We start from the raw sequence: 12,657 nt of genomic DNA, 5'->3' as shown, positions 1-12,657 counted from the left end.
GGGTTTAGTTTAATAGAAAACAAACATCATCAAGGAATATTTATCAAGGTTTGTGTCATTCTTGCGCCTTTCCCATCACATGGGGATGTGTCAAAGGATCATGCTTAACCATGCAAGTGCTTAAGAGGGGTCTGGAAACAGTTATAGCAAAGCATGTGATTCCACTCAGCCAGGGAAAAGAAGAAGGAACTCCAGCTCGGAGGTCTTGCCTCTCTTTTATTCTCCTGCCATCTTATTGCTGCTTCTGACAGCCCCACCAGTGTCCCATAGGGTGAGCAAGACAACGATGCGGGAGGTAAAATGCTGCTGCACCAGGAACTGCAGGCAGAGCATGGAACCAAACCCTCGGGAGCTCAGCTGCACACGATTGTCACTGCAAAACCATCCGGAATGGCTGGAAAATGGAAGCTGAGCTCTTTGCTCTCCCCCTAAAACAAGCTTGCCCATGGCAGCGGTTGGAACTGGATGTGCTTTAAGGTCCCTTCCAACCCACACCTGTCTATGGTTCTATGATTCTAAAGGTGCATTTCTGAAGATCACTGGGGTGTGGGTATCTGTGAAGTGTTGGGAAGCACAGGTACCCCCTCCCAGTGCCCATGGTCCTGCATGGATGCTGTAGAAGGCAAAATTGCCTTAAACCACCCCTGCTTTTTCCACATTTATCTCTATCTAAAGAAGAAATCAGCATCTAAATCCTCTCCGCACGGAGGAAAAGGTGGGCAGCACATTTCTTTGTGCGTATTCATCAGCCCAAGCCTGGAGGGTCTGCCCATCTCCAGCCCCTTTCCATCCCATGTCAGAGGAGCTGGCAGCATCAAGCCCAAGCCATGCCAAAGGCTCATTACTCACTGAGCTCCACACAGGGCACCAGCAATGAAGGGAATGGCGAAGGGGATATACAAGGGATATACAGCTCATGTCTCAGAGATTCAGCCTCAGGCCAAGGAATACCCTTCTCTGCTTGCTCGGCATTACTTTGGGCTTATGGCTTTGAGAGCAGAGTTCTGGTGTGAATGACTTGCATGACCCCTCCTGTGTGATGTCTTTGCAGCTGGCTGCTCCCCCCCTCAAATCTCAGTTCATGTATGCATCATTTGATCATGTAAGTCCTAGCTAAAGACCTGGTTATTCCAGCATGATTTCATCTTCAAACTATTCCAATATCCACTCGTGTACTGTAGGTTGCCCATTTATAGGTTTCTAATAAAAGCAAATCTTCCTTAAGTGGCTATTACTGGATTTCTCCTTTCAGCCCAGGGATAAGCGGGATTCTGGGCTTTAAAAAGCTCTCCAGTGGGCTCAATGTGAAAGTGACAACTGAAGAATGTCATGGCCGAGCTGCGCCGCGTTCTAATTCCAGCCCCACTGAGAAGAGCATTTGTCAGATCAGAGCATTCCTCACGTTTAGCACAGACACACTGAAACCATCTCCTCACGCAGAGCCTGAGAACCTTCCAGGCATCTCCAGTCAGGTGCCACACAAGGTAGTGCGGCACCCAACGCAATCCAAGGCAAATTATGTCATGTGGGGAAAACGAATACTTAAATAAACCATAATCAAGGACTTTGCTAAAGAAAATTCTGTCTTTATTTTCCTTTTAAAAATGAACCGGAATACAACTTGAGGAAATACCTGTTCATTACATTGAGATACAATAGCTTGAGACTGACTTATTCCCAAAGTGTTCCTTCACAGAGTTATAGTCACATGCACCTTAAATGTTTCCTACAGTCCCCACCATATTACACCTCATCACAACACTTATAATAAACAGGCTAACCTGTAGAGTCTTCAGACATCGACATTAAGGATGAGCATCTGCAATGTGTAAGAACCCCTGAATAGTCGTTTGATTGCACCGAGACAGATGTAGGCTGGTAAAATAATAAGGCACAGTTCTCTGGATGGGGAACACGGGTTAGTCTGTAGCAACACTGACTTCCTGAGCCAGTCAGCCCGTCTGCAAGAACTGCATGTGGAGTCCCTCAGTGCAGGGACAGCGTTCACCTACCCAAGCCTGCTCTGATGGCCCCAGGGTTTTACCTGTTCCAGGGGGGTTAAAAAGCTCTATCAGTGGAGAATGCAGAAGGGCTCTTGTATGGGAAGAAGGAAGTGTATGCAGCTCCCCAAACCCTTATCAAGTTAACAATACAAATAAAACATAAGAAGTATCAAGTGGTATCTGTGAGAAGCTCCAAGTACAAACCCATGATGTCCAGTTTACAGAACTGCCAGGAACCCACAGCTCCTGGTGCTCAACACAGAATCAACCAAGTTAGAAAAGCCCTTTAAGGCCATCAAGTCCAACTGTTACCCCGGGACTGCCAAGCTCCTGGGTTTCTCACTGAAGCAAAGGCTTTCTGCACAGTGTGGTCTGGATCTCAGCTGGGTGCTGCAGGGAAGTGCCGCAGAGCGATCCACAGGGCTTTGGCTTCCACTTCCACAGCAGCCTGTGGGATCTGGAGCCAGCACTGCAGCAGGGATGGCCGGGTGCAGAATCAGCCGTTTGCTTGTCTGGCTAGGATTAGTAAGACATTGCTGAGGTCATCATGTGTATGTTCCACAGCCAAAACAGCTATTAGCATTAAACAAGGAAAAAGTAGAAAGAGCTGTAGTCTGCAGTGAATATCCCTTTAAAAAGGGCCCTACTTTTAGTCTGGAGGTAGTTTTAAAGCAGATGGGTGTTGCAAAGAACCTCTGCTGAGAAAATGCTGCTTATAAAGATTTCAACTGCATCAAAGTCCCAACAGGGCACAAGGACTGGAAGGAATTTCACACTGAGCAACACACTTGCATGAAAGTCACAGAATCCCAGATTGATTTGGGTTGGAAAGGACCTTAAAACTCATTCAGCTCCAACCCCTGCCCCGGGCAAGGACCCCTTCCACTGGAGCAGCTTGCTCCAAGCCCCTGTGTCCAACCTGGCCTTGAGCACTGCCAGGGATGGGGCAGCCACAGCTTCTCTGGGCACCCTGTGCCAGCGCCTCAGCACCCTCACAGGGAAGAGCTTCTGTAAAGCTTTCCAGTAAGTCTGTTGTGAATTCTCAGGTCACTGCACAATGGGATAAAAAACTCTAGCAAAGAGCATCTGTTGTATACAGATCACTAGGATCAGGTCACAGATGGAAAACAAGCTTCATGTTCAGCAGCTGGTGTGGGTAAGATCAAACCTGCAAAGAACTAAAGGCAGCCTGGGGAGGGGGGGTGTATGCCTGCAACACCGCGTTCTGCAGGGAAGACAATGGCTTCCCTGTCCCACCGAGCTCAGCGAAACCCAAGTTTCTCCCTGCATGGACAGGCATTAACTCTTGGAGCCCAGTGTAAAAGCAAAGTGTATCTGTCAGACGGGATGTTCAAGGTGGCATTTGTTTAGATGGAAATATTGCAAAACCAAACAGCTGGAAATGCAGACAATAAACAGAGCATGTCATTTACAACACAAAGACAACAGCAGCGTGGTAAACGCTGGGAACGTTGTAAAGAACATTTAAGACAGAAACGTGATGGCTGTTTCACTGTAAACCCAAGTAAATGTGCATTTGTTTTGTGCTGACTTCCTAGAACACAGCTGAAGTTCCAGTGGAACCTCACCATGGCTGGCAGGTTAACAAACGCGCAAAGCAGAGAGTGACCCCAAAACCAAAAGCTGCCCTGGTAATCTATTTAGACCAGTTTAATTTTAGATCACTTTTGAAACTACACCATCCAACCATGCAGGCCACGGTCCAACCCTCCACACATGGATGTGGGCAACTGTGCTAATTCACAGGGAACACAAGTTAGGCGCTTGCAGGGATGATTCCTCAGCTCTGTCCCAGCAAGGAGACGTGTTAGCTCATGTGGAGGGCTCTCCCAGCGCTGGGATACTGTGTCTACTCACTGAAAGCAATCATTTCATAAAGAAATGGCTTAGTTACTGGAAACAAGACCAAAATATTCCCTGGAATATTTATATAAAGGATGAAGAAATCCTTTTCAACACAGTAAAATACTGCTGAGGCTGCTTCCTTTTCCTCCTCACCTACTATGGCTATGTAGACAAGAGCCCCAAATTAGCAAAACAGTTAACTATGCTCTTCATTTCAAAATGCAGCCGTCCCCAGTAAGAAAGATCTAGTCTTACACAGACACAACTCATAGCAGGCACCCTGTGCAGTCAGGTCATGCTGAACACATTTTCTAGATAAAAAGGAATTAGTTCTTGCCAGCTAATTACTTCAGCTGCAGCTTTACAGCACCAGCCTTGAGATTGCTGTGTGTACACCAGAGGCTCCCACATTAGAAGTTACCCTCTAGCAACCACTTCCCAGAAGTCACAAGAGAATGATTAGTTCTACATTTGGCATTTTAGAGAGGAAAACAGTTTAGAACCAAGATACTGCTCTGTGTTCCTAAGAGAAGACCTGTTTGTACAGCTCCTAGCGCACCAACACTCCACTGCCTCCTGCCAGGCTCAGACACCACCATTACTTTATGCTCTCTAAACAAAGTGCTTTCCTATGCATCTTTCCTAACAAGCTATTGCTCCTGAAAGGTTTCCTTCTCCTCACTCACCAGGTATATTCTGTTAAAAAATGCATAGATAAAGGGCAGAGGAGGAAGAAGAATGTTTCTGGCTTCTGAAAACGTGCCACATCTATTAGCAATTCTGCTAAAATCAATGGTATCTGCTGCCACTTCCCCCAAAATCACTTCCCCAATTCTCCATTCAAATAAAACTTCACTAAACCCATCAAAATAAAAATATACCAGTCATGTATTATTATGAAGTGAGCCATGAACATACCATAAACCCTGGTACTACTTATAGCTGCACAGATAAAGGTTAGACTGCTATTTTACTATTCTTACTAAGCTTATTGACCTCACACTCATAAAACAAAAGAACTCAGAAAAGCCACGTACATGAGAATCTCCATTGAAATAACAGCCTTGGAAAGTCTGGAGCTTTGGCTCTCTTTCTGATGTTTTATACAGGTCTCCACCCAGCATTTCAGCAGTGCTGTAATTAGAGCAGAAGAGAAAATGCAGCCCCATCTTCTCAGAGGAAGGGTCTTGCATGGAACATGCGGTCACCTCATCTTAAAATTCCCCCTGATAATCCCTTTGTTTTAGCATTTAAAACCTGCTACACAGAAACTCATTCGATTTAAAACCTGCTGTTCAGAAAAAGCTCTAAATTGTGTTTAAAATTCTGTGCAGGCACCTGGCAAGAGATCAGATGGTTTTGCAAATGGACTCGGGCCATGTGGCTGCAAGAAGTAACAACCCGAACAAGTTGTGCTGTTGTCATTACAGGTCACGCCACCTTTTCATGTTCTGGGAAGATAAAGGAAGAGGAAACACAAGCTCATGGATTTCAAGAATGAGAAAACACAGACATCTCTCTCTCAAGGACCTGAAGGAGTAAGATTAGAAATAAAACAACTCCTCCCATAGGGCGTTTTGATTTGGATTCACCAGTTCTTGCACCTTCTCAATCTTTTCCTGGTATTCCACAGATTATGCTTAGATTTCAGAGCATGCTTCCACTTATTAGGTGTGCCCCTCCACTCCCAGTTTCTATTTACAGTCCTGGGCCTTACAAACTTGTACTGTCTGATAGGGGTGGCATGTTTGCTTTTTATTAGAAGAGCTCCAGGTACTGCAAAGGAATTCACTCTACAGGGGAAAAACTAGACATTAAGCTGACCAGAATCTCAAAGGTGTGAATAAACCAGCTCTTTAAGTTCATAATTTTTGGTTTGTGAACACCACAGGCAAACAAACACACACATCTGGCAGAACTGATGCTGAAAATGAGTAAATTTGAGCTCCAAAGCAACACGGAATCGATTCACTAGCCCTGAACAAACCAGCACACACTTGGAACGGATCAGTCCTGATCTTGAATTCCCCTCCCAGCTTTCCATGGACTTCTAAAGGAAATAACAACCGCAGAGAAGCTGTTAGTTTGATTGAGATACATCCTCTGTTTCAGGGCATTTTTATGCTCCTTTGGAGAAAGAAAAGTAATATTCAGATGATAAAATTTCAACACCAAATTCCTTTGGTGTCTACATCCCATGGTAGTTTTAAAAATCTCAGTCAGGGTAGATAAGGGGAAAGCAATGCAGAGAAATTAAATTCTTTAAACGCAAGAAGTTAGCAATTTGCAAGTTCCTAACGCTTTACATTAACACATTTGTGCTTTTGACAACTGATGTAAAAACTCTCCCCAGAATAAAAAGAGTTCAGTTGGAGATGAACTGAAACATGTATTTTAAATCCATTTTCCTTGCTGTCATAAGCAAAAGAATCTGTTAAACCGTCCTGATAAGAATCAGTTTGATTTCTAACCCAGCATTATTGGCATGTCTGCCAAACTGTCATTTTACTCAATAGCTGAGCTGACCTACCCAGTCAGGTAATATATGCACCACATTGTGAGTGAAACAGTTGGATAAAAGTTAGCCCTTGAAATGTGTACATTTTGATGGAGCTTTTTGTAGTTGAGATTTAGCCTCTAATAAAAAGTAAATCCATTAAAAAACCTCTGCATTTAACTTCCTTACGCATTATTAACAATTAAAATACAAGGGATGTATTCTGGAAATGCATCATTCTCCATTAGCTGACCAGTTTAGGTAGCACAGTACATAGAGGTATACCTCCACTGGAGTCAGTGGTTAAGTTAGCCCTCAGCTTGTTGGCTACTCCAACTACAGGAGGCAACTTGGAACCTATTCCTGTGAAAGAACTTGTGTAGCTGGAAATCCTCTTAGTGGAGGGCTTGTCAGTGCTGGGTGGTTTGGGCGTTCGTTTACAAATCCAAGGGTGCCTTAAAGCTTGACCCGGTGTCATGCGTGTGGAAGGATCCCAGCTGAGACATTCCTTCAAGAACTCTATAAACAAGGGATCATCACAACCTTTCAGTGCTGTCACCCAGTCTTTGTTCCCTGGAGCACCTCGGACTTTACCCCGGCGCGATCGACTCCCATTGAGGGTCACTCTTCCATCTGCATGTGTAGTCACAGTGCAGTAGCGAGGATGACCCTTAGAGTTGATGAAGTTCTTGGCCCGCTTGGATTGATCCAAAAGCTTCTGAGGTGGCATTCCAAGAAGTTCCATCATACAAGCCAGTTGGTCTCCCTCATCCTCTCCAGGAAAGAGAGGGTATCCAGTCAGTAGCTCCACCAGAATACAGCCAAAACTCCACATATCTATGGGCATCCCATAGCGACTTCCCAAAATCACCTCTGGTGCCCGATAAAATCGAGACTGAATATATGTATAGACTCTTTGGTGCTCGAAACAGCTGGACCCAAAATCTATAACCTTGATTCCACTCCTCCCTTGCTGTTTTAGGAGGATGTTTTCTGGCTTCAAGTCACAGTGTATGATTTTGTTTCTATAAAGGGCATCCAAACACTGCAGGATAGAGTGAGCAAACTTGCGTACCAGTTGGATACTGAAGCCCTGAAACTTATTTCTTTTAATCAGCTCATACAGGTTCATACTCAAGAGTTCAAATGTCATACAGATGTGGTTCCGAAAGGTGAAGCTTTCCAGCATGTGGATAACATTCATACTGCCTGTTTTATCCTGCTTCTTCAGGTGCTCCAGAATCCGTATTTCTTCTGCTGCTTGGCGATGGAATCTCTTTTCATTGCGCACCATCTTTAAGGCTAAGTGTTGGTGGAGTTTGTGGTCGTAGACTTTAGCAACTTGTCCAAAACTGCCCTTGCCAATGATTTTGAGGACTTCATACCTGTAAGCAAGATGGTCGTGGGGCACGTGAATGTAGCTGCCTTGTTCATCGTCGTAGCCTCCGTTGTTGGGGCCACCGATTACGCCTTGCCTCTTTTTTGCAGCTGGACCCACAAAGTAGATCTCAGAAAAATTAAATATCTCCTGCTGTTCATAAGCAGATAACTGATGTTTGTACTGTTTGACAGCTTGCTCTGGAGCTTGAGAAATGGCTTTATGTGCTTTTGAGGAACTACCACCACCTTTAGAAGTGCTTATGCTCTCTATACTTTTATCTTTCATCAGGGAAGGAAGAGATCTTTCCGAACTAGTAATTCCCGTAGTCTGAAGAGTGCTACTCCTTCTGTTCCCAGAGTCCTCAAATAATTGCTCCACTTTCACCTGACTTCCAGTCAGAGAGTGATCCTTCATCCCAAGTTTGTTGCTAGAAAGCTACAGATGAAAGAAAAAATAAAAGCTTTATTTTACCCTTTAAAGCACAGACTGAGAATAAAATCAACACCATGTAAAATAAACATCAACAGATTTTGCATTTCTATTAGGCACAAATGTAAAACGCCTGACCTAAACTCACTTGAGTTACAAGCATAGTTATAGAAGGGTACACAGAGAATGCAGCTTACTAAAACAAGCACCAACGTACTTTTAAGTCCATAAAGGGTAAACCCTGGACAGTCAGGCACTCCACAAGGACACAGTACCTATCTCTCCTAGCATGCTCACAGTCAGCAAACAGCCGGGGAGCCGCTATGTTTAGCTCTAACTGTGGGTGCAGCAAACACAACCAAGGACAGATGCACGCTGCACCTGTCTGAAACATGCAACGTAACATCAATGCACAGGAATATTGCAGAGACAAGTGTGCCAGAGGAGACAAAGAAATGAGAGAGCAGGTGACATGAGGCTGGTAGAATGGGCTGAGTGAGGAGCAAAAGGGTGACAAGAGCAAGATGAACCATACTTAAAAGTACATGAGTGGGTTTTCTGTGAAGGGGAAATACCATCACACCCACAAATCCCTTCAAAATCATGAGAACTACACAAGTATCTTCAGACAGACTTTGAATAATTGAGAACTCTTACTTCAACTTAGTTGACAGTAGTCTGTAACCACTGCCTCTTACCACCATATATTAAGCTATTTACATCTGAAATGAACATATAAAAGGCAAGAAAAGCACTGTGAAACGATTCAAAAGCGTTATTTTTACAGTCTAGTAAATGCTGAACTCCCTGGAGTTCCATTCCTTACTAGAAGAGCAGTTATCCCCCTTTTCTACTCACTGATGCTCCATGCTGATTGGCAGCAGAGAGGTGTTGTCTTAGCCCATGCAACCCTGAAGAAGCCATGACTTAGAGTAGCAACATCTGTTTTCCATTTTGGCCTTTAATCTAAAAATAAAGACTTGAGGCACATGCCAAAGCGAAGCCCTGAAAACCAAAATAACTACAGAGGAATCGAGCAAAAAATATAAATAAACCTGCAGATCCACAGCAATAAAACCAAATTCCTTTTTAGTTACATACAATCCAACATCTCGGCACAGTCAGTAAATAGGGGAAGTGAATGTTCTTGCCAAAAACAACTACACACGTCTCTGAAATGTTAACTCTTGCTCGCAAGCCTTCAGAAAATGGCATTTCCTGTGTAAGTCAGTCCTTATCAATGGCAAGTAGGGGCTGTCGGATATATCCTACCAATTGCACTACTCTGGGTCCTATCAGCCCCCAAAATACAGTGCACTGGGAGGGACACGCCTTTCCAGAAAGCCTGAAACACAAAAACAAAGCCCAACCCTGGTAGCTTCGAATAAACGCCTTTTTCTCGGAGCCTGGCTGAACCTGTGAGATAGTCCAGCAGACTCCAACAGGGACTTCAGAGATAAACATAAGCACAGAATAAGGTTCACTCTTGTTTGTTTTCATGGAGGGGACAGGAGAGAAGGGGAAAACCAAAGCAAAACACGGTGTTAACCGTCTGAATGTCACCAGTTGTAGCAACATGGAAGTGACCTTGCAATCAGTACTACATCAGCAACTGCTGTTGCTAATGCTGCTGTTTGTAGCAAACATTTGGTACCTTTGAATCCCTAACTAAGGGAGGGATTCATAACTCCATTTATCCTGCAACTATTTCTTAATGAAGAAACTACACCTTTTGATCTCAAACCCAAATCAACAGCCATTCAAGCAGCGAGAACTCCATTTTCATCCTCAGGGGACCAAAATCATTTGCCACGTGACAATGAGACACAAATATAGATCAGTCTTAACTTGAATTCAGAAGAGCTACACTCAAAGTCAGATGACTTCTGGGGAACATGAGCTTTCTTTCAACAGCTTCTTTTTACAAATCACAGGCTGCACGGGTTTCGTTTTATTGATAAAGCGCTACTTGCAGCCAAGAAATTCAACTGACAAAGAAGATTTTCACATACTTATAGAAGCATTTTAACTGAGAAAGAAACATTTAGCCCAGTTCCCACGCAACTGGTTTTGCACAAGTGCATCTGAATTAAACCGAATTAAAGCTGTGTACTCTCAAAGCAGAGATATTTGTGTCCTCTTATAGCTAAGATGAAAAGAATGTACAGCTGCAGACATCAGAACCCTTGAATTGTCATGGAACATTACATTGTAATAACAAAATCTTCCATGAAGGAAAACAAATATCACTTCTTTCCAGATATTTTCCCATTAAAACTGAGCATCACGATGTTCATTCCTGCACACTTCATCTCAGCTCTCGCTCACAAGATACCACTGGGGTTGTATTTTTCTGATGTGTCATCATGGCCAAACTAAGCACTTTATAATCCTTAATCTTGCCTTAAGAGGTAAACAGGCTTGACGGACAAAATACAGATGAAGAGTGGGAAACACAATGTTCATAGAGTTATAGTTATATCTGTATTTAACTGGATAGTTCCATTCCATTTTCTGTTTGGTTATGAACAACTCAAGTTACACTATGACTTAAAACCTGCAGTTTAAAGGCTGCCATGTCCCTGCAAAAAACCCCAAACCACCCACTGCTCTTCAAACTCCACTACTCAACAAACCTCTGTTTCCTCTACTCTCTCTCAATATTGCCAAAAAGGGAAAACTCAAACCCATGCTACTGACTTTGCCCAGTGAACGGCATGGACCAAGCTCATTAATATCTGCTACAGTAAATTCCCACAAGGTGATGATCTTCAAATGCATCTTACTCAGTGAAGTGTCTATTTTCACTTCTTAGAAAGGGGGGTTTTTTAAGCTCAAGCTCCTTCACTTCTGCCAGAATTCAACAAGAGCCAGATCATGTTTAGAAAGCATACAAAGGTCAGATCACTGTACAGCTAAACATGAGCACGACTGCTCAGCTGAAAGGAAAGATCTTGTAACTCCACATCTGCTGAGGAAACAGTATGCTTATGAAGAAGCACGTTAACACCTTCACTCCATAAAGAGCTATTTTGCTAGCAAGCAAAGCAGCAGATAATGGCAAAGTTTTCAGAGAAGAAAGATACTTTTGTAAGACGTTTGGCAGCCATGCAAACCCACGCTGCTCCTCCTGCTGTTCCCAAGTACTTATCTCCCTGCATTTTCCTGAGGGAAGCTAAAATGGAGCCATTTAAGAGGTAAAACAAAGCATCTGTGGATTTACATACTTACCAACATACAAGGTGACATGGCACAATGCTTCAGCCTTCTGGAAAGCAACTTTCTTGATTACAGCAGGCTGAGGATAGTAAGATGATTTCTAAGGCTGCCTAACAAGCTCTGTGTTGAACACAGTATCATTTCTATGCTTAGTAAAAGCAATAAGCAATCATGTTAATAAGCTACTACAAAGCTGCACATCCCACTTAGATTTATTCTTTGTAGGGAGACATCTAACTCCTTGACAGTTCTCACTTCCACACAACACAACGTGAAGACCCAGATGGCTTTAAAATACTCACATTAGCTCTTGCCAGGGAAGGAAGTCCTGAGGGGCTGTGTTCTTCATTTGTAGCCTCTTGGTACCTAATTTGATCTATCCTCATGTAGGAGTCATACAATCCATCTCCAAACCTGGCTGCAAACGTCCCACACACGAACCAGTTAGTCACAACAATTCACAGCTATACAGACAAAGCCGAAATGTGTCTCAGCACATTTCAGGCTGTAAAATCATCAGTTCTTGTTCATTTAATAAGCGACATTTAGGATTTAACTGTGTTTTAATACCACAACAGAATGCAAAGCTCCTGGAAAATCTTAATTTGCGACCCTTATGAATTTAGAGCCTCTTTAAAAATCAGCTTTTGCACTGCAAAGATATCTTTAATAAACACCAACAGACACACTCCCCATTTTCCCTTAAGTAGGATAATGCCGAATGGAGAGGGACAGCCGAAAACGAGCCTAACCCGGATACTTGATAGGACTCCCCGTTGAAGCAGGTTACCCATTGAGAGCGATACGTGGGAATTACGGTTAGATTTGCTGCGGGGTGCGTGAAACAAAACGTTCATGCGCCCGTCTGCACCGTAACCGCGGACAACACCGTTCGAGCACCGAGAAACGCAGCTTCTAACGCTGCCGGCTCCGCATCGCGCTGTGCCAGCGGGAGAAGCCCCGGCGAGAGCGGCCTCAGCCGGCCTTCCCGAGGCCTCTCTCCCCGCGGGACCCCCGCACCGGGTAGGGCCCGGCGGCCGCCTCAGCCCTCTCTCCCACCCCGCCCGGCCCCGCGGCCGCCTCACCTGCCCCGAGGGGAGCCTCCGGCTTCCTGCCCAGCAGCATGGCGGCGGCAGGGCAGCGGCCCCATCCCCCGCCGGGCCCGCGCTCCGCCGACCACCGCGGCCGCCGAGGCTCCGGCGAGGCCGCGGCCGCCCGCCCGCCACCGGCCCGGCCGTTGCCACGGAAACCACCCCCCCCCC

General features: G+C 44.7%; 1 protein-coding gene across 1 annotated transcript; it reads right to left on the bottom strand.

The window, feature by feature from the left end:
• Window positions 1-1,565: 1,565 nt before the first annotated feature.
• Window positions 1,566-12,604, bottom strand: DYRK3 (dual specificity tyrosine phosphorylation regulated kinase 3). Its single transcript, XM_065698433.1, has 3 exons — window positions 12,481-12,604; window positions 11,698-11,813; window positions 1,566-8,182 (listed from the first exon to the last, which is right to left on the bottom strand). The coding sequence occupies exons 1-3, from the start codon at window positions 12,518-12,520 to the stop codon at window positions 6,611-6,613; spliced, it is 1,728 nt and encodes a 575-aa protein (XP_065554505.1). The 5' UTR covers window positions 12,521-12,604; the 3' UTR covers window positions 1,566-6,610.
• Window positions 12,605-12,657: the final 53 nt, after the last annotated feature.

This window comes from Lathamus discolor, chromosome 19 (genome assembly GCF_037157495.1).
Source record: "Lathamus discolor isolate bLatDis1 chromosome 19, bLatDis1.hap1, whole genome shotgun sequence".
In the NCBI taxonomy this organism is placed as follows: Eukaryota; Metazoa; Chordata; class Aves; order Psittaciformes; family Psittacidae; genus Lathamus; species Lathamus discolor.
Note: the sequence above shows the minus strand (reverse complement) of the source record. Positions and strands in the feature narration are given on the sequence as shown.